This window comes from Zosterops lateralis (genome assembly GCF_965231275.1).
Source record: "Zosterops lateralis genome assembly, chromosome: Z".
NCBI lineage: Eukaryota > Metazoa > Chordata > Aves > Passeriformes > Zosteropidae > Zosterops > Zosterops lateralis.
The window spans coordinates 37,815,835-37,837,971 of record NC_139800.1 but is presented as its reverse complement, the minus strand read 5'-3'; the positions used below and the strand labels follow the sequence as shown (position 1 = coordinate 37,837,971).

General features: G+C 37.1%; 1 protein-coding gene across 1 annotated transcript in view; it reads right to left on the bottom strand.

The window, feature by feature from the left end:
• The window catches only part of NTRK2 (neurotrophic receptor tyrosine kinase 2), a gene marked incomplete at its 5' end in the record, with an annotated part of 205,074 nt that overhangs the window by 141,976 nt on the left and 40,961 nt on the right, over positions 1–22,137 (bottom strand). The window contains 6 exons of the mRNA XM_083884010.1: positions 4,993–5,092; positions 6,636–6,736; positions 10,892–10,924; positions 15,805–16,104; positions 17,611–17,743; positions 20,448–20,584. Of these exons, the coding sequence (XP_083740136.1) occupies positions 4,993–5,092; positions 6,636–6,736; positions 10,892–10,924; positions 15,805–16,104; positions 17,611–17,743; positions 20,448–20,584 (804 nt within the window). The remainder of the gene's footprint in view (positions 1–4,992; positions 5,093–6,635; positions 6,737–10,891; positions 10,925–15,804; positions 16,105–17,610; positions 17,744–20,447; positions 20,585–22,137) is intronic.

Below are 22,137 nucleotides of genomic sequence, written 5' to 3'. Positions count from 1 at the left end.
ATAACCAATGCTTTTAATTTAAAAAGTTTTCAAGGATGTTCATGGCCCAACACGATACACAAATTACTTGAGAGAAAGAGCTATCAAAGTGCAGGAGAAAATACCCTGTTTGGACTTGGGCAGGCAAAATCCATGGGTGTATTCTTAATTTTTAATCAGCTTGATGAAAGAGAACAGCATTCTCATTGCTAGTCCAAATTTTAAACTTACACTCAAAGAAGTCCATAAGCAGCTAGCAAGAACTTTAAGGAAAGGTAGTATTTTGGGGTATCTGTCCTAAAGGAGACATGGTTTTCTTTCCTAGATCAAGCACAGAATCTCATTACCTGATCACAGAAAGATAAATTTCTACACCCTGATCTGCACAGACTTGAAAGAGATGAAGAATTCATAGTCAGGACATACGTTTAGACACACGAGGTAGTTCAGAGAGTGCTTGAGGAAGGAGAAGCACCTTTCAAAGCATGACATGCAAGCCCACAGACAAGAGAAGATAGCTGGCATTGCCTAAATACAATGCAAATTTCAGACTGTTCCTTTATCTTTGCATGAAGCTCAAAACACTGACAGAAACTTCATACAAACATATGAAAAAATCCCTCTCACCTCACATGGAACAAGTACTCACATGTTTCCCACTACTTCTATCAGTTTCTATCTGTTAACTTATAAGACAGAACTCACTGCTTTGGGTGAGAGTGGATTATCTCTCCTTTCTGATTTGGGTAAAGCCTACACAAACTCCATTTATCTCTATCAATAAAGCTGCTGTGATAATACTTTTGTCCATGAATATCCACCTCCAGATTCCCCAGGAAGCAGGGAGTACTAGGGATATTGTTTTGTCACTAGAATAGGAACTGTTGATATAATCAAATATGTTTTCATCCTTTGAGCTGAATCATGCTAATTTGAAGTTTATAATTTATCTTCCATCAGTTTCTTCATACTTCCCTTCATGCTTAGTGGCATGATTAACATCTGCAAACTGTATTGGACTGATTATGCTGCAAACCATTTGGTTACTTCCATCATTATTCAACATGCAAAGTAGAATAAAACAGGATTAGAATTACTCTTCCATAAATCCTCTCAGGGAGTTCACAAATGCTCCCTTGTCCTCTCTATTCCATTTCCTTTGTTATTTTTCAGTTTCATAAGCTGGTTAGATGGAGTCAGAAATAAACATAAAATGCTAAGAACTGTCTTGGCAGCCTCCAGTGAATTCCCACCATAAGCATTTTCACATCCCACAGCAAGCAAGCAAGCAAGCAAGCAAGCAAGCCAAGGTGTTTCATAAGAGCAACCCACAAGTCTTAACAAACTCATTTATGAAATTAACTGAAGCTTTCACCATTTATGCTACAGCATCTTGCAAGGGTCTAAAAACCTCACCTCCAGATCCAAGCAACCAAAAGCAGCTTTTCATACAAAGCTGTTGTGACTAGGCCCTGTATAAGCAGGTGTTTAAAATGTACACAAGCAGTGAAATAGACAATTATGTTCCATCAATTATTCTGATGAATTTTGCTATGGAAGCCTGATGTCTAGCACAACATGGGAGTTTTTTGTACTAACTCTATTTTAAGACACCTCTAGCACAGTCCACAGATCTGTTCTGTACTAATACTGTTCCCAAAGTCAGTCATTAGAAACTGCTATCTCCTCTAGCTCTGACAGACAGAGTAAAAAGAATAAAGGCAAGAATTAAAACAACTGCTTCATACAGTACAATCCGACTTCAGTCAGAAAACAGAACATCCCAAACAAAATGCTTCAGAGTGCTTTGCTTGTCCTCCTCGCCTCTAAAAACACTCTACACTACAGTTTGTAAAGGTAACTGAGTAAAATGAACATATCCCAAGTTATTCTCTTAGACATACCAAATGAATAAAGTAAAAAAATAGGGATAATTTATTTTTATACAACTCTTCAACAGACCCTGATGACATATTGATCAGAACTGCCAAAGAACTGGAATACCCAGAGGACCTGGTGCTCCCTAACACGTAGACTGGATGCTTTCCTGCTCCATAGGAAAGCATGGAGCATGGAAAGAAGATATGAAGGTGACCTCTGCGGCAGCCTCAGAACATGCAGTGCTTCCAGGTATGGGCAGCTCAGACACACCCGCCTGCACCACATCTCTTTCTGGGGACTCAGTCACTGTCAATCCCACACCCCAACCATGCTCAAGCTCTGTGAGTACAGAAGAGCTCAGCAAAGACACAAGATTAAGAAGTGGGCAGATGATGCCCATGTAAAAGGTGAGATAAACTGACATTTAAAAGTAGGAGGCATAAAACAATGTCTACAGAAGTTGCAGATGCCTGCTCTGAACCTAGATGAGATGAAAATGTCAATCCTTACATAAAGATATTTCCTACGGGACACACAGTTATGTTAGCCTATATACACTTTTTTTTTTATGATTTTCAATGGAACATTTTTCCAAATACATGGTTACATGAAAAATAACATTGGTGACAGCTTGACTGCTCCAATTACTGAGTAGTTACTTCGTTTTTTCCAAACTGCTAGCTGAAGAAGGGTGCCTAGACATTTAATGACAGGGTGTCTGAGTGACCATGCTGTGTTCTCAGAACATAACAGAAAAAAGAAGCACAGTCTTTTGTGCACTTGAGCCTGATGTAACTTCAGGAAGTTACTTATGAATGCAAAAATCATCATTAATTTTGGAGAGGACTTTTAAATCTTGTTTTATAAATATTTTCCATGGAAATCTGGATATTTAGCTCCATCCCATTTCCCTACTGAGACTGTTTATTAAACTACCACCAGAACACACTGTTTGTACATAAAGTTTGTATTAATTTTGCTGTGACTGAATTAAATTGCAAATGCCTAAGAGTTCTCATGTAGCTGACTTGACCCTTTAATCACAAATTCCAAGATACACATTTAGTTGTATAAATCAATAATGACTGAAAAATGCCTTTCTCATCATGGTCACCTTATCTTCCTCATGTTCAAATGCAGGTTATTTATTTTCATACTTCAATTCTTAACATATACTTACACTGCAGGCTTTTCAGACCAGGCAATATTTCTTTATTAGCCCTTATTATGTATCTATGTATATCTGTTCTCAATCTTTTAATAAAACATTGTTTCATTTTAAATTGAGTAATACTGATAATGATAAAGGGAGAGAATGTTTCTGGGACTTTGGACTCTGGATAGATCCACACAGTGAATCTGAGATGTAAATGCATGCTTTGGAGAAGTTTGAGGTCCACTTAAGGTACAGATGAAAATTACTCCTTTCTCATGAAAGACTTGAGAATAACTTGTAACTCACAGTGACATTTTACCATTAAAAATAAAAGAAACAAATATGTATGAAGTTGCTGTAATTTCATATAGTCATTTCCACAAAATCATATTCCTATTAAAATATGATCTACATGGACAAGTTTGCAACAGAGAACTACTCAGGTCAAACTTACTGATTAGTCAAGAATTTTTGTGAGAAGATAGCGAAAAACAAGTAGATTCCTGGAAGGTAACTTAACACTACAACACAAAACAGAACTTTTTGCATTCTCCCTCAGGGTAGGGTTCTTTCCTAGTTTCTTTAATAATGTTGTGTTGAAATATTTAATGCATACTTTGAAAAATCAAACAAGTGTTCAGCTTTAAAGAGCTAACATCAAACAATCCTCACGGTTTCTCTCAATCAGCTTCCAGCTACTTCAGCTCTCTAAATGCAATTCAGAAAGCCTCGAACACAAATAAAATTTAGGCTGAACTGTTAAGTCACAGACTAGCCTTCTGCCAAAACTCTGCAGCTCAATCCTGCTGACTTCATGTTGCTATTCAGGATAATTCACAATGACCAATCTTTTCCAAGGCTACCCTAAACAGCAAAGACTCTGTCGCATTGGAAGGAGGTGAGAGACAAGATTACCATCCCAGCAACTGATCTGTACCAACTATGTTTTTCTTCTGCTCAAATCTAATTTGTTCCAGGAAATCTACTCTAAACAGAATACAGGAACACAAAATATCTCTGAAAAGAACACTTATCAAGAGCATGTAAGCATTACCAAAATATACACCCAAGTGATACTGTGTCATAAGCACATCTGAGAAGAAGGACATGAGATTAACAGGAGTCTACCAAAAGATTACTTACCGTGTTCTCCACAGACCCTCATCTACATATCTTAAGAGCAAACACTCATCTCCTTTAGCACACAGCAAAGCATCTTCTAGGTCTCTCAACCAGACAGCAAGTTGGTTTTTAATTATTTTTTTTAATTTCTCTTTTTTTTTAAATACAATTTCACCCACATCATCAGACACACACTGATGACACCAGTAAAAGAATATAGTAAGGGGGTTGTTGCAGGTACCTCTGTGTTACACATAGCTCCATCTGGCTGTAAAATAAATAAATGAATAAATGAAGGGCTGAGATTTCCCCCTTCCACAGGGACATGAGCACTTGCAACTCTCTCCAGATGCTGCTCCCTAAGAAGCACATGAAAATGCATCTCTCAGAAAGCACCACTATGACAGGATCCACTGCAAATGCACCTTCCACTCTTGTCATTGCTTCCCCTTCACCTTAATGGGACATTGTAGTATTGTCTAAAGTACCTCTTACATAGAGCATAGATCTTCATCAATTAAACTTGCAAAAAAATAAATTTCATTTCCTACCTTCTTCCTACCTACACTTACTTGAGAAGTATTTTACTCCAGGAATTACCTCAGTGGACTTTGCAGAAGAAGGTAGAGAAATGGTATTTCTCTTAAGAAGAAAACAGAAGTAGAAGTGTTTGAGCCAAAATTCTAAACTCTCTCTACATCTATCTTTGCCCTTACTTACCTGATTAATAAACAAAATATTAAATGTGGTGGCATTTATTTCAGCTATTTTGACTCCTCCCAGTCCAGCGGACTACAGTCTCAGATCATACAATCCCCAACAATTCTGGAAGGTGTAAAATGAGCGCTGCTTACCTTTCATCCCAAACTTAGAGTGTCTTCCAAACTTCAGAATAATGAGAGTTATTACTAAGCCAGTGCACACCAGTGCTGCAATTCCCACCACAACGTACACCTAAAAAAAATCAGGACACAGACCTGTTTGTTTTGGTTTTGTGTCTTCAAAGACATCCAACATACATTCAGATTAATCCAGTTATGAAAAGAGATTAATTTCAACTGGGGAACATTTGCACTCAGATCAAAGAGTACAGAAAGCAGACATTTGTTGAGGTTTCTTCTATTCTGCAGAGAACAGAAATTCAGACACTTATGAGAACTTTTTCAACATCCTACACATTCAAGGCAGGTGGGAGGGAGTGTATATCACCCTTTTCCCTTCCAGCAGAGTGGTATGTTACAAGAAAACACGTAAGAACAGCACACAGGAAAAACGAATTTACTGTGGGGATGGCTGAATACTCATAAAAATTACCTAGAGTGGCTGTGAAGGCTCCATCACTGGATACACTAAAACCAGGGAGGACACAGCCATAAACAACTAGCCCTGGTTTAATCAGAGGAGCTTGGACCAGAGGACTTTCACAGGTCCCACCTTTGCCACCTCGGCAGTTCAGTGACTCTGATGAGACAAGACTGTCTTGGATCCTCCCAATTTTTAAAACACTATCCCAGCTCACAGTCTTCTCTCTGGTTCATGAACGCACAGTCTCATCTGCTTGGTGCTTTAGAGAGTCACTGATGGAGGGAGCTGCAATGTCAACCAGGCTGGTAACCCACTATCAGTTTCCAGCATTTCAGTTCAGGAAAGCATGAGAGGCAAGGCAGCAAAGGAGGAGGCCCATCAATTCAGCCATTTGCACTAAAATCTATCGCAAGCCTTTTAATCAAAAACCTACATGAAATCATGTCTTGAAACATACAGTTAGACGTTGAAAATTCATTGCAGCACATCATCTCTCTAACATGGAGGTGATTCCAGGATGAGTATTCAATCAACAGTCTTCAAATTACCTTGGAGGTTGTGGACTCAATATTTTCTGAGCTTGAGAAGAGCTAGCTCTTCTCAAGGGAAACCTTTCAACAGTTTTCTTTTTCCCAAAACAACCTTGTGTAAACAACATTCCTTTGCCATAACAGGGGTTGTTTGCTATTTCTGTTACTTAGCCAATGGGAGAGGCGTCAGCCCTATGGACCAATAACGTGCCTTCTTAGCCAACCACGTTATAAAAGGGCTGCATGCACTGTAAATAAAGCCTTCTGATTTCTACTGCCTTATGACTGGAATCTTTATTTCGTGTCCTATTGTGACAGGAGCTGTTTGTTTTGTAAATGAAGATTTGCTGTCCTTGACCAAAAATTAGATGCAAAGTCTTAGGCTAAAAAAAGACAGTTAAGTTGTTCAGAAAAGCAAGACACAAAACAGCAGTTTTACTTGAACTGAAAAGTGATCCATTCATTCAAAAAAATGGGGGAAGGACAAGAATAGGGAGCACTCATTTTATTTTTCATCCTTTTTTTCCGGAGTTTTGATTACAACACAGTAATAGCTATAGTTTTCTGATAGGCCAGGGTCTTATTAGTGTCTGCAATTTTGTAAGTTGTATAGCCAAAAAGTTCACAAAGATCACAGACCAGAAAACAATGCATATACTTACAGTGATGCTATCTTCATTCTCTTTGTTGGAAACATCCGTTGAAGTGATTTGATTACTGTTATTTGTGGCATCTCCAAGATCATTAGGTGTGGTTTCATACTCTTAAGAAAGGAAAAAATATTCCTTTTATAACTTCATAGCTTTGCTGAGGAAATGGTTTTATATATTATTTCTGCTCTGTGGTAAGGCCACTATCAACTTTGGGAATTTAAGCTTTTTAGACACAAGCTATAATTGCTAAAGAAGCTGGGATGTTTTGGGAGTAATCACTGGGGCATGTAAATGAACAAAGGTGCTGTGACTGACAAGCGTGAAAAAAGAAGCAATGTACATAATAATTTCCCTACTGGAAACACTAGAGTTAAATGAGAACTCCATCCATAGAGCTATTTTTATGTGCTCCTGGCTTCCCATTAAAAATGAAAGACTGCCCTCTACACTGAACTTCACAAGCCTTGTATTCAGTCAAATATAGGACAGTCTTAGAAATTGCTTGAGCACTTTTGTTTTGCTGAGAAGATCTCAGCGGGTAGGTTTCAAGCTATCTTACTAATATCATATGTGAAATAGCTGCTTTCATTTGTTTAATAAATAATTTTAAAAAATGTTAGATCCACAGAGGTTACAGTTTAGCATTGCTATCACACATATAAACCTTTAAAAATTAAAGTGCCTGAGATGGTATGAAGAAATTTGATTGATTTATCAAAATAATTCCACTGACATGGCTGCAGGGGCAAAAGCAGAACTATTCCATATGAAGAATGATCATGGCTCAATTATTTATAAGAACTTCAAAATAAAACAGAGATATCTACAGTCCATGATTTCCTGAAAAAATTACTCAAATGAGATAAAAATAATTAAATGTTATATATATCCGAAGTTAAGATAAACGTGCATTAAAATAAAATTTTAAATGTATTTATTTTATTATTACATCTGGTAATATGCATAACATTTTAATTTCATGACTGTAATGTATGCAGATGAAAGAAACAAAAGGCAATAACTGCAGCTATTAATAAAATACACCTCCAGCATCATAATTTAAGTTTGAAATTACATGGGTATTTCTTTACTTGCTTTGATTAAAATCAGTGCCATAAGCCTGCAGATGAAATCTTAAATGTGAATTTAAAAATGCTCTTGCAAACTACAGCAGCAGGAGCATTTCTGAGCATAGAGCTCCAGCTGAGCAAGAGTAGAGGGTTTGCACCTAAGCATTAATATCCTTTAGCTCCCAAGACCAGTTTGGAGAGCTCAGCTGGCAGTGTTAGCAAGAAGTTGCACTGGGCTTTTGATCTTCAGGCATGCAAGGACACATTTGCTTTCTGCAAAAAGCACTTGCAGACTGCAGATTTTTTTTGGTACAGGACGCTGTCAGCTACCTCTGGCACCAGTGCTACAGTCAGCACAGTCAGGATGTCTAAACAATTCACATAGTCTATTTTGGCTCTAAACTATGCATGCCAAAGGACAAGACTCTTTCAAGATAAAATGCATATTAAATATACAGAGTTTTTAAGAGGAAAAAAAAATAATTTCCTGATCTTTTACCATTTGAATTCTCCAAATTTCTCTGCACTGCATCTCTGTGTGTGTAGCTTACTATGCAGCAAGGTTAGAGCAGCAGCAACAGGAGAATGAACAGCATTCCTCACTCATCCAGGTAGTATAACTGCTGCCTGAATGGCTCAGCTGCACAAGCAGCCTGGACTTTTGGACAAGATTCTGTGTTGAGCATCTGGCACTGTGCGTACATCCTTTGCCAGAGCAAAGGAGGAGACTTCTACTTCATTATTTGCAGGCAAAGCCTGCTTTATAACAGGAACATCAGCCTAAAAAAATTGGGCTTCCTTTAAAATTAGCTGGGAAAATTTTCACAAAGACTGTTTTGGCCAACCATATATTTATTATTGTTTTATAAGACTAACCTATAAAACAAATATTTAGAGCCTTTTCTGCTCTGACTTTGTAAAACAAATGTTGCAGAAGGAAATCTTTTGCTCCCAATTTCACTTGTAAATAACAGCTTATGTTATTTGTAGTTCTGTTTATGCTCAGGCCTGTTCCAAACTACTGGAAATCACACAATGGAGGGTTAATGAGAACCACAGGCCTGGTCTGTGAATCCTCTGAATGAATTTCTATATAAAAATGGGCAAGCGCTAAGGTAGGCTACATTGGTATAGTGGTGGTATGCTGACATTGCTTGCTGTCTAACTGTCAATCATTTGCATTTGAGGTATTGCCAGATCTTCAAAGCCCCTTGATACGGGTGAATCAGGCAAGGAAAATACACGTGACAGCTATCCAGCCAAAGCCAGACAATTTGATTTAAATAAATTCCTGTTCATTTCACTATGAAATCCTGACATAGACACTGAACACTCCTACAGACAGGGTCACGCCTTTTGAGTCATGCTAGATAAGGCTCATATTGCTTTAGGGCCAGGTTCTCTGTTGCTCTGTACCTCATGCAGCCACCGGTGACTAATAACAGCTGTGGTGATTTGCAGCTGACACTGGCCAGTATTTTACAGCCATTTCACAAACAAAGTGCTGGTATGGACATGACAGCACAGTCACATCAGTACTGGGGGGTCACTCTCCACAGTTATTCTGGGGTTTGGCAGATATGGGGTAGGTTGTCTCTTTCATGTTCACAACCACACAAAAAGAGGCATCATGGTGTGAAAATATGTACTCAGAGCCAAAGGAACTGCCTTTGCACTCAATGTCCTGCTCAGACCCATGTGAGTTGGTTTATTTCTCTCAGTTAATTTCCAGATGGTGTCAGGACAGCATTCGCTCTTTGTCTTTTCCAAGAGCTGCCATCCAAGAGATGAGCTAGAGGCACAAATGACTGTTCCATGCTTGTGGCAAGCAGTTCCTCAGACTCCCCTCAACAAACTCAATGTCATGCAGCCTGATGTCACCTCATCAAATCTTCTGATTTCTGTTATATGTTCAAAATACTTAACAAAAACATTTGGAAATTGCCTCACATCACAAGAACAACAGTTTCAAATGGCAGGAAGAACAGCCAGGAAACAGAGACGGCTGCCTTCACCAGGCCTTCCAGGCTGTGATCTGCTAGCAAAACTCGAGGCATACATCTCAGCAGAAACCCACCCAAGTCAGTCAAAGCACAGATTTAGCACAAGGGTAAAGCCATATGCAGGCATCAGGACCTTGATAAAAAGCTCAGAATCAAAATCTTCATGCATACAGCTTACATAATACAACACATGAAGAAACTGTACAAACCATCACCACTTTTCCATCCCCAACCCTCCCTTCTCTTCGTCCTTCAAAAAAAATTTGGAAAGAGGGAGGGGAAGCTATCCTTTGGAGTTTCTAAGCATTTGAAGTCAAATTGATGCTTCAATTGCACATTTGCTAAAGTTTAATGATGTGGAATGGAATCAAAGCAATAACATTTAGATCAGCTTTAGGTAACCTGAGTCATGCTATTCATCCAAATAAAGAATACTCCAAACAGGATCCAGCTTCAAGCTGTTTGTGTATGGTGGGTAAGATGAACTTTTCTACTCACCAGAAGTATACCAGAAATCTTTTTAAAAACCAGTGAGTTACTTTTTATTCTGTAGCTTCTATTTCAGTGCACACTGGCTCTCACTTGGTACACTTTGCCTAACTAAAAAACTAATGTGAACATTGTGCCATCAAAATCTCCTGGCACACACTCAGCACCACTGAATTGATTGTCTGCTTATGCAAGAGAGATTAAGGGAAGGTACAAATGAGCAGATAGAGCAAAATAAACTGCCTACAGGAAAACTTACTTGTGCCAACTTCATTTCTAAGTGTGATTTAGAGGTACATTTTTGGAGGCAAAACAAGTATGGAATCATCCCTGGAAAAATAAATTAACTTGTATAAAGAGAACTCACAAACTCTCTTTCCTCCAAGAAATGCCTCCAAAAGGTTCACAAAATCTCATGTCTGCGAACTACATCACACAGCTGTCATCCTACAGGATCAACTGCACCCATTTGTAGCAGTGGATTTATGCTTCTAATGTGAATCAAAAGCAGCATAGTAAGTAAAACATCATATTGTCATCACATGTGTTAAATATAAGGCAGGAGAACCAAAACCACAAAGTACCTTTTAGAGCTGTATTATCCTATGTGACAGTTCAATTTAACTAAGCCTAACATTTGAACTTTGAATGTTTCAGTTCCTTCATTTCTGTTATGAAAAAAAAAAGAAAATCAAATATATACCATAAACGTCTGGATCCAAAATTGGGCCACTACCTGTACACGGAAAAGAGAAAAAAAAAAAAAAAGAAAGAAAAGCTTTGTAAATAAATTGCAAATGATGTGAGAATAAAAAATTATTTAAGAGTAGTTTTAAAGTTTTAAGAGTTGACTTTATTTGCCATAGCAATCATAAGTATTTACTTAAATGCAAATCAACATCAATAACTTCAGTATATTAATTACATATACAATAATCTTAGAGTTATCCCAAAGGTTACTATTTTGCTTTGTGTGTGCACATGGCAGTAACTCTGACAGGGGGACGCATTATTTTAAAACTGGGCAAAATCCTGCTTTCTACTATTTATAGATATGTATGTATGTGTGTATATATATATGAACTAAGTGAAAAAATAACTACTCCTATTGAAAAATCTAAGGTAAAATTTGCTCTGAATTCAAGTGGAAGCAGATTTCCCAGAGCTTTAACAATCGTAGACATTTACCTGATATAAAAATTATGCTATTGTATCATTATGCAAGCAACAATTTTAAGCTGTGAGCTGGCAAGTTAAGGGCTACAGGTAGAAATTACCTAAGCAGCACCATTTGATTCACTCTGTAAAAGGATGCTTCTTTTACATCCAGCTGCACAGCGGATACACAGATAGAACTCTTACTGAAAAAGTTAGATGTCTCAGAAACCAGAATTTACATTAGCAAATGTCTAGTCTACAGTTCTCTAAATTTTACTAGCTCCTGTTTGCAGCTTTTTCTAATTTCTTACTGCATGTATGTAAAGTTTAGCACATATGTGAGTAAAATGCATAGAACAGTCACAGAAATTAGCGAACTGTTATTCATGTTTTGCAAGATACTTGTGTTATGTCTGAACATACCCATTTATTCTGATCTATAAGGTACTTCTAGTACAGCTTATGCAGTAGGATTATAGTTAACTCCTTCATATTTTTTCTCTCTATTTTTGCAGATTTGGAAATAAAATTAACAATTAATTAAAATCTCTAAAGATTAATCCAATTTCATTAAACATAATTCTGTTTATACTAGCATACACTAAATCTACAGAAGTAGCATTTCATGGGCATAATGCCACAATGAAGGAAGAGCCAAACATCATTGTTAACAGCATGAGAACTTGTGCTGAAAATACCAGTTGCGACCTATTAGTAGAATGGCAGCAGAAAATTCGGCTTATTTTTAAATGCCTTGATACTTGAAGATATTCCAGTATCTAGGGATACATGTCAATAGATTCCATGAGAACTGTCATCTCAATTGGCAGAAATAAATACCCAATGAAGAAAGCCTGACTATCTATCCTCAAGTAATCTGACTAGAGATTTTTGTCCACAGAAGTTCATGGTTCCAGTTTTCCAAGTGCAGAACATCCAACTGCTAAAAACAGTGTTTCTAACTCACCTTCTGTAATCTGAAGTGGAAAGAACCCAAACAACAAAAAAACTCCCAGTCCTTTATTTGTAAGTGAAATTCAACATTTTTGTTTCTATTCACTGGAATTGGGATAAACTAAGAAGATTAGTACAACTCTTAACTTGTCCCAGACATATAAAATAAGAAGTCATCAATTCTATTCAAATATCTTTTATACAACTAAACACTTCAAATAAAGCAACAAAAATCAAGATGGTGGACAACCCCCAAATTTCTGTTTAGTATTACTCTTTCTATTTAGCACACAAAAACATGCCACTTTAATCATCAGTTGAAGCTATTTTAACATTAAACTTCACCACAGTCCTTTTGCACGTTTACACACAATTATTTTCAAGGCCAAGTACAAAACGGCACCATTGTTTTAGCCCCCATTAGAAGAGATTGTTGAGTAAATGAGCTATCAAAAGCCTTATCCTACTTACTCATCTTTACAAACTACATCAACTACACTTGGATTGTTTGCTTCTTTCTTTATAAATTTGGCATTTTTAAAACAAAGCAGCAGTAAAAGACTCAATTTGAAAACATACTTCTCCAAAAAACATTATGCTGCACAAGCATATGCTATTTCTAAGACATATTTAGCATATTCTTTTACTTTAACAAGATATATGTGACTTGGACTCTTTCAGCTGTATTTTTAACATAGAGAGTTAGTAGATGAATAAGCTTAATTAAAAATACCTATTATTGGTAAAAATCTCTCCCACATTCACTAGCCATTTTGGATCAACTATGAGAACAGTCTACAGAATAAACCATGACCATTTCTTGCTTACTGTTGACAGCAGCTAGTCTCAAATAATCAAATCACTCTCAGCAAGAATTGGAAACCAAGAACTTTAGCAGACTAAAGATAGTTAAAAGTTCAGCTAGTAAAACATGAAATTCATTCTTCCAGGTCTTCACATTTAAAATAAATTCTTGATTTTCAAAATTAACTTGGGTATCATTAGCACAATCAAAATCCCACTATGGTGCCTGGTTTCCTCTCTTTCACACCTGCACACTCAGACCAGTGAAAAAGAGTTCTTCCAAGCAGCACGATGAAAGTTAGGAGCATCTTAGCACAAATATTACCGCTTCATCATTTTTGATCCAACTCTGAAAGTGTACCATTATGCTACTGATGAACATGCTTCAGAACTATATACATTTATTTGGGTAGGCATATGGATTATTGGTGAGAGTATTTTTTAAATTTTCCTTTTTTTTTCTTTCTATTTTCAGAGCATTTGCTGAAGTGATGCAATAACCAGAGAATCAGTTTAAAGCTCAGTGAGTGTACTCCACCCCATGAAACATCAGGACTGGTATTTAATTCAGTCATGAAGACATGAAAATGAACATAATACCAGGGTGTGGGCCTTAATCTTTATGCTTCAGTGTACAATATGTGGGCCAAAAGAAGAAACTACATAGTAACGACAGCACTGAAAAGGCCTTTTAAGGATTTGAAAAAGCCTGACAGGGCTTTAAATAGCAATAGCATAGAACAAAAATTGTAATACGATGCATTTGCTTTTAGATGAGCTTCAGTGGAAGAGACAACAATGTTGTGATGTTTTCTAAACCAAAATTCCATGATTCTTGCAGGAGAAAACTAAAAATAATATTGAGGAGATAAGCTATTTCTCCTGTTGCTAATTTTTAAGACCGGTTTGGTGCCATCCACTATGCATGAACTAATTTATAATGCAGTTACATCCTGTCTATACATATTCCCATTTCCTCTATACTCTTTTTGTGAAGCTTACTCCACTACAGATCTTGGGAAATTCTTAAAGAGCACAGCACAGTTTATATTGGTAGACTTACATTAGATAGGAATCTAAAAGGGATGGAAAAAATAAATCATATTTTCTTTCTAAATTAGAGGATAACTGTAGTTCTATTTATTGTGGACAGAAGCATCAAGGAAAAACACAACAGGAAAGGGGATTTGCATCAAAGACCAAAAAAATTTACAGAATCACCTAATGTATTAGAGGTAGCTGATACTCTGCTAGAAAATGAAGCCAGGTTCATGTTAAGTAATGAGGGTGCAAGAGATCTTCCACTGTACACAGAACATCCATGAGGTCAACTGTATTGCTGAATAATTTAAATGCAGTATTAGGGGACACCTGTAGCTGAAACAATGGCATGTTTCTATAATAAGTCTCTTTAAGGAAGCATTCCAGAGAAAAAAAGAGGAGAGGAGCAGTGAGCACAGCAGGAGTAAATAAAGCCTGGTTTTATCAGCTCCTTCATCTTCTCCTAAGGATGGGAAAGCAAAACACCTACCATCTCTCTCCCTACAGCAAACTGAGCTGGAAGAGAAAAAATGAAAAAATTAAATATTGACCATACTTTTATGGTCTGTGGGCTGAGATGTAGGAAGAGAATTAAATATTCACCACTTTTTTTTTTTTTTCCATCAGATAAGATAACACGACAGTGCTGTTCACAAAAAAAAAAAAAAAAAAAAAAAAAGGCAACTATTTATATCACATGGTCAAAAAGCCAAAGATACATACAGTCCCATATTTTGAGGTACGACTATGCAATTATCTGCACAAGATCATGACTTCCATTTCTACTCCAAATGTGCAGTCCACTCAAAGTTTTCTTCCACATGCTCCATTATGCTTGCACATACAGTGACTGTTATTACAGCCACTTCATGAATGGCTTTGAAGATGTGGGAAAACATCAAACCACAGTGAGTATCAATCACTTACAGTAGTCCCTGCAATTCAGTGAGCTACTCCACCTTGAGCCTGCCTACACAGTACTCAGAAAGGGAGAGGGAGAATCTTCAGAGCAACTGAAGGTGCAACCATCTTGAATGCTGATACTCCCAGCAATGTAGGTGCCCAACCACCACCTAGACAAATGGCAATTGGACACCAAAATGCCTGTTAAGATCTGAGGCCTCATCCATCATGCCTCTGGGTTACTTGTTTTCTCTCCAGTTCCCTCTAGTGTCCTAAAAACAACGTATTATCATGAACTCACTTGACTGCACCACTATCAGTTTTGCAACATGGCACTAGATGCCACACAAGCATCCTTCACATCCTTGAGCACACTGCCTAGCTCCATTCATATGCAGCACAGCAAGTTACAGAGGGATTGAATTGGCACTCAGTGCTTTTCAGGATAAGAACTCAGGCTTGGGAAAACTTCAGAAACAGCAACTTTTCATTAGCCTTGACTGGCAAGGGAGTATGGTTACGCAAAGGAAGATTTACAGAGCACTGGCATGATCTCCCTTTACAAGCAACAAATAAGTAGAAAATGCTGAAGAAAAACATCATTTTACAAGTAATATTGCAGACATCCATTCTGAGAAAAAAAGTTCTGTTAAAACCTTCTTCCAAATCAGTTAAGCTGGCCAAAAGCACTACTTCACCACTTTCATCAATTTGCAATTGCTAGCATTAAAAAAAACAACAAAAAACTACACTCACCATCTCCAGGCACTGACATGAAATGAGCATCAACTCGTTTTTCATCCTCTCCATAATCATTCTTGGCAAGTAAGGTATAAGCACCATTATTCAGGTGTGTAGGATTGTCCAGCTGAAGGCAGCCATGGTATTCACTTTGATTGATAACATGTATTTTAGTACAGATGTACTCAGACTCATTCAGTACAGCTCCTTCATAGAACCACTGCAATGTGGGCTTAGGGTTCCCTTTCACAGTGAATGGAATACACCAGTGGTGGTCCGGGGTCGGAGACTCAATAAATGTGATATTTGGTGCAACTATATTGGAAAAAAGAGCAAAGAACATCAGAATATTCTGAACATGTCCTTCTTCCCTTCCCTTCCCTCCCTCCCTCCCAAGTTCTCATGGAAGCACTTTTCATTCATCAGTATAAATGTTACTAGATGGAATGGTACCTATTTGAAGGATACTCACACAGGAACACACTTGCTCTGTCTAGAGTACTATGCTGAACTGAACTGAAGCCGCTCTTTAGACAGAAATTAAACAAACTAGTTTCAAAGACTGAAAATGTGTTAAATCACTTAAAACATGTAAGGTATGCAAACTTCAGTTACTGTATCACTCAGAAGGAGGAGAAAGACATTTTAGCTTTACTTTGCTGAAAAGATGGTGCACAAGAGTGCTGAAGGAAGACAATCATATTGAAAATATTTAAAATTGGCCAAAAGCAAATACTACTGGAAAGACACTCAGCTAGGAATCCAAATTTACAGATTATTTTCTTAACAGAATCAAAACCAGAACAGATTACTTAATTCTCTAGATTGTTCTGTCAGGGAAAAGTAATTCTCTACTATACATATTCTCATCCTTGTTCAAACCTGCTAAATGTCTCAAGTTTACAGACCTCTTCTGTTTTCCTCAAGAGATTATTCCAACACCTTGTATATTATTTTCCTTTATATTTATTCTTAACTACACCCAATTTCTTCTAGTTACATTCCCTTTTATCACTCATAACAGTGCCAAGCTCAAAATCTCATTTACACTTTTCAAATATTTCTAGTTTATGTTCATTCCCATACTTATTACATATCCAATTTCAAGGTACAAACCTACATCTATAGTGTTTTTTCTAGTTTATTCTGTCATAAGCACATGCTGAGCAAAATTTGTCATCTACGAAGTGTTCCATTCCCATCTTCAAGTAAACAGAGGGTTGCAACTTCTGAAAACATGCTGTACAGTTCATGTCAAATGAATCCAGCCTGGAGCTGAGCTCTAAGAAACAAGTGTTTCTGTATGCTATATGCCCCTTCTCCCTTCCTTGGTCTTGAGAAGTAAGTATTCAAAAGCTATGACAAATAAATTTACACCTGGCTGTACAAACATTGAACAAAGCAGTTGTTTTAGATAGTAAGAACTTAAATATGTGTAGTCTCGTATAATTCTACTAGCCTTTTGATGCAATCACATTTTGCAATTCCTAAGACAGTGTGCATGTATATACACAACATAACAAACCTTCCCACACTGACAGTGCCATTCAGTATTCAGGATTTCAGACCTTTACTTACAGATTCTCTTAACTGAAAACCCAAGCAATCAGAAATACATTTTTTGCAGAATATAGAGCTGAAAAAGATAAATGCAGCAATGGCTGACTGGGCTACTCCTAGCATTAACTGCAGTAGATAGTTCACATGTCTTAAGGGTTTTCATTTCAATGGTCTGAAGGCCCAAAAAATGCCCCAAAACAGTTCCTGGCAATGGAACTTGGAGTTTGGCCTCCAGGTCTGTATGGAGGGCCACATACGTACAGAATACTGTAAGTTCAGCAGAGGCTTGGTCCTCTCCCACAATGTTCTCTGCTACACAGGAAATCTCCAGTCCACTGTCCATTGATGAAACATTCTTGATGGTGAGAGAGGCAGGGTTCTTATTTGTGTCACTCTAAAAATGATCAGAAAAACATGTATGCATCAACCACAGCATTAAGAATAAAGGAGAGGGAGGGAATTACAGGCCACAGCTGAATGGCATTTTTCATTTTCCCTTCCTTTATGCTGTATCTGTCCACAGTAAATCAAAGCCCTCTTTTATTGACATAAAACACCTACAGAGCCAATTCTAAGAGTCAGTAACAGTGGATTCAAAGCTGCAAAATCCTGCTACAAACATTGCACTCAACCGTGTTTCTGCCCTGTCACTTTCAGTCTGTGCCCTTTTTTTACCACTTTATCCTCTCTACACAAATTCTTTTTTCCTCTAATCATATGATCTTGCTCATCCCTCACTCCTACTTTATGACTGATTTCTACAGTCTACCTCTGCCTGTTCTCTAGAACTTTTTCTGCCTTTTTCTTCTGTTTAATCCTTGCTTTACCCATCCTTTTCACTGTTTCTTTAAATTTATGCTTCACATCTCTTCCACTGCTGCCTTCTGAGCCCTACTGCATCTTGGCATGTTTTCTATCTCCTTCTTTGCCAAATTTCTCTTGAAAGCTTTTTTTTCTCAAGAAACCTTCTACAAGAAACTGCATAACTACTATCTAGGCTATTGCCTAAGTACTGTTTTATGTATTTAAAAACAAGCTAATTAAGGTAAGAATGATGATATCTCCAAATAATTATTATTTCCATACTTGAATTTTTCATAAAGAGCTAGACTATTTTGTTAAACTGGAAAGGAACCAAAGCACACTCAAAAAAATAAATAATTATGATAATTTTCAAAACTATTTTTGAGGTACTCTTTGTAATGAACACTGTCAGTGCAACAGACAACACAAGTAACCCACTATAATTGTAAAACCACAGCAACTTTAGGTGGCAGTCAACAGAAATATGTGGGAATGCTTCTGCACTTCCAGTGAATGTAGGAATTCAGTCCTGTGCAAACAGAATTTTGAACCTTGATATGAAACCCTAACTCCACTTCAGTTCATTGTCCCCTAAATCTTGGTGTGACAGTAGAGGAGGCAGGTGAAAGAGCAAACATCTCTTTGCACATTTTCTTATTTCACAATTCTCAGAGCTGAGCAGTGCTCAATGCTGGACTAAAAGCAGAGAGGCTGAAACACAGGCTCAGGACTGAAATCTAGAGCAAGAAAAATCTAAACAACATCAGTCAAACTATCCATCAACACAGAAACTCAGCTTTGCAGAAACTACCTTTGCAGAACCAGAGCCTAGTTTTAAATGAAGGCAGAAACTGAGATATGGAAGTGAAAGAAAAGAAAACAAAAGCAACACCCATAGAAAAGGATAGTTGGGAATGGCAAATAAGGACTAAAAGGCTCATGCTCTTCTGCTACTGAAAATACTGCTGTGCTCCATGGCTAAGGTTGTAGCCAGCCTGTATTATAAGCCCCTCTACAATAGCATGATGAACTTATGCCAGGACAGAATACCCATGGAAAATTTGAACCAAACTGACCATGGCATTTCAAAGATAGGAGGGTTAAAAAAATTAAACTATCTCACTTTTTGAACAGAGTCCCACATTTGTTTTGGCTCCTAGAATTAATTTTTTTTGAAAATTTTTTAAAAGATCTCAACTTGGCAGAAGTTCCCCAAACTGTTTTAATTTCTTTGCTTGATGACAACTGCTGCCTTGATGCCTTTGGGAGTTTTATAGATCAGAGAAAATTTTAAAAATACAACTAGTGTTCTGCAGAGCTCTTACTTATGAAAGCTGGAATGAAAGACAGACTACTTCAATTCTATACAAGCCTGATATAATGAACTTTGGAAGGAAAATATACAAACTATGAGACCCAAGAGGTCCTGTCTCGTCCTCACTGCAGGAAGAGTTTTGGAAGTATACTTCCCACACCTTGTACAGACCAAGAATCTTTAGGCAGTGAGCATCATCATGAATATAGGAAAGCAAATGCCATAAAATCATAATAAATATGGGTTTTCCCTGTGGTGAAATAATAGAAATTTATGAGGTCAGCAGCTGCATATATGCCCCTCCTTTTTCAATACTTCCATCAGAAAGTACTTAAGCAGCACACAGTCTACAAAAACAAAAAATATAAAGAGACAAGAAAATAAAATTTCCCCACCTAGATGATTTCAATGAGGGAAGATATTCATACATCATTAAAAAAAAAGAGAACAAAACCAACCTGACAGTCTTTCAAGTAAAATCTTCAATTTCAAGGCTTTCTGTTGCTGTTAAGTGTGTTGAAGAAAAATTAAACAAGCCACAAAATATTTACAACCAAATTCTAACACACCAAATTATGAAAAGAAAATTAAATAAGATTATAGATGCAAAGCTTTTTTTGCAATCAGTATAGATTTGATTTGGTCTCTCTAGGCACGTATCAGTGAAAATAAGAAAGTTCCTGTGTTTCAGTATTCCAATTCACGTTACTTCCAAAAACTAACATTACTCTCATTTACACTTGAACATCCAAAAAACCAAAGTGCAAATGAGAATCTTGAGAAACAAATGTCTCCCATTCCCCAAAAGCAACTGCCACAGTCACCCTGGATTGAAAGTAACTGGAACATAAATGTAATCCCAACATTAACTTTCTATTTCATCTTTTAATAGAAAGTTAACTGGAGCTGGACATGAAACTTCATTCCATCCTTCAGCAGGTGTCACCTGAATTGTCATGTGCTTGAATATAAACCTTACCTCATGGTTTGAAACAAGATTAGTTACCACCCAGGACACATTCGGGGGTGGCCCGCCAGTAGTATCACAGTACAACGTGATGCTCTTTCCTTCCACTACAGTGATGTTGTAATTGCTTAAGTTTGCTGAGGGTAAGTCTGTGATAGAAACAACAACACAATAACCCAACATGTAGTTGTATTTGACAGAATAGACACCATGCAACTCTAAGCAAGCCATATAAATGCAAGCACTACATCAAATATTCACTGTAGTCAGCACAATTCAGTCAGACAGTACAAACAGCTCTTTGGAAATAAAAAACTGCAATCGTTAGCTGCTACGTATTTTCTGCACCGCCTTTGCTTCAAATCCTAAGAAAACATTACTGCATGTGGAAATACATTAACTAGTTAATTATATAGGAATATATGTCAGGTGCACAAACAGAAATTATCTTCAGTTTTTAACTTCAAAATGAAAAAAAACACCTCTTCCTTTACTCTTTAAAACTAGAAACTGTATCTGTCTCTTTATAGCAGCTGCAAAGCAACCTCTAGGTTCCACTGATGTTGTGGTATTTCCACTGTTCTCCACAACGCTAAAAGGAAAATCCCATTAGCCCCCAGTATCCCACAGGAGACTGCAGCCCTCTCTCTCATACAGAGACATAGCTCAGAGAGAGCAGGACAAAACCCAATCTCAAACCCAAAGGGAAGAAAACAGAGAACTTAACAGATTGAACTAGAGAAGGGAAAGGACAGAAGAGAGGGTTAGCAATTGCACAGAGCTCTACTCAAGGCACCTGAGATGATTTTTGTATTGTCCTGAGGAAAGTGGAAAAGCAGTGAGATGGCAGCATCCATCAGGAAATAAGACCAGGTTTTACAAGTATTAGGATTCCCTCTTCATTTTACAGAGCTATAAATCACTCTGTGCCTCATTCTATGGCACCCAAAGCAATGGGAATTTCCCAGAGAGCAAATTTATGCTGAATGTTTACAAGAATCGCAAGGAATTACGGAATTACCATCTCCAAAATAATACTAGAAATATCAGTAGATTTCAGGCACAGAAATTTTGTATAAATAAAATGTTGTATAAATACATTTTGTATTTATTTATGTAGCAAATAATTATGCATCATTCTAGAAATAACATTTTTCTTAAAAGATACTATATCAACATTTGAAGCTGCTAAACTCTGTAAAGAGTCTTGGTCTCCTTTATAAGGCATTTCCCATCAACTCTTCCAGGCAATTTTACTTGCAATTTATCATCTCAAAAAATCAAGTTTATCTGCTGTGCAGGATATTTATGCATGATTTTGCAATGACTTTTCTTTTTCTGAAACAACAGCTCTCTTTGGTTTGATTTTTTAGTAGAGAGTACAGCAGTTTCAGCACAGACTTGATGGTATAGAATTTTAGCAGAGACATTTTTCTTTATGTAAAAGATACAAAACAAATAAATAACCATCAAATCACCGTGAAAACATTCACAGATTTGCTGGAGGTTGAACAGAAGCTAGATGTATTGGAAACCTCCCTTAAATTAGTTCAATAAAAAAATAACTGAGTGGAAGCAATACAGAAAAGAAGATGAATAGTTTTCCAGACAATGCTTTCCTGCCTAATAAGATTTGAAGATCAGCACAAGTATACAATAACTGCTCAGGCAATTCTCACAGTGTTTTAAGTAGTGTGGTAAT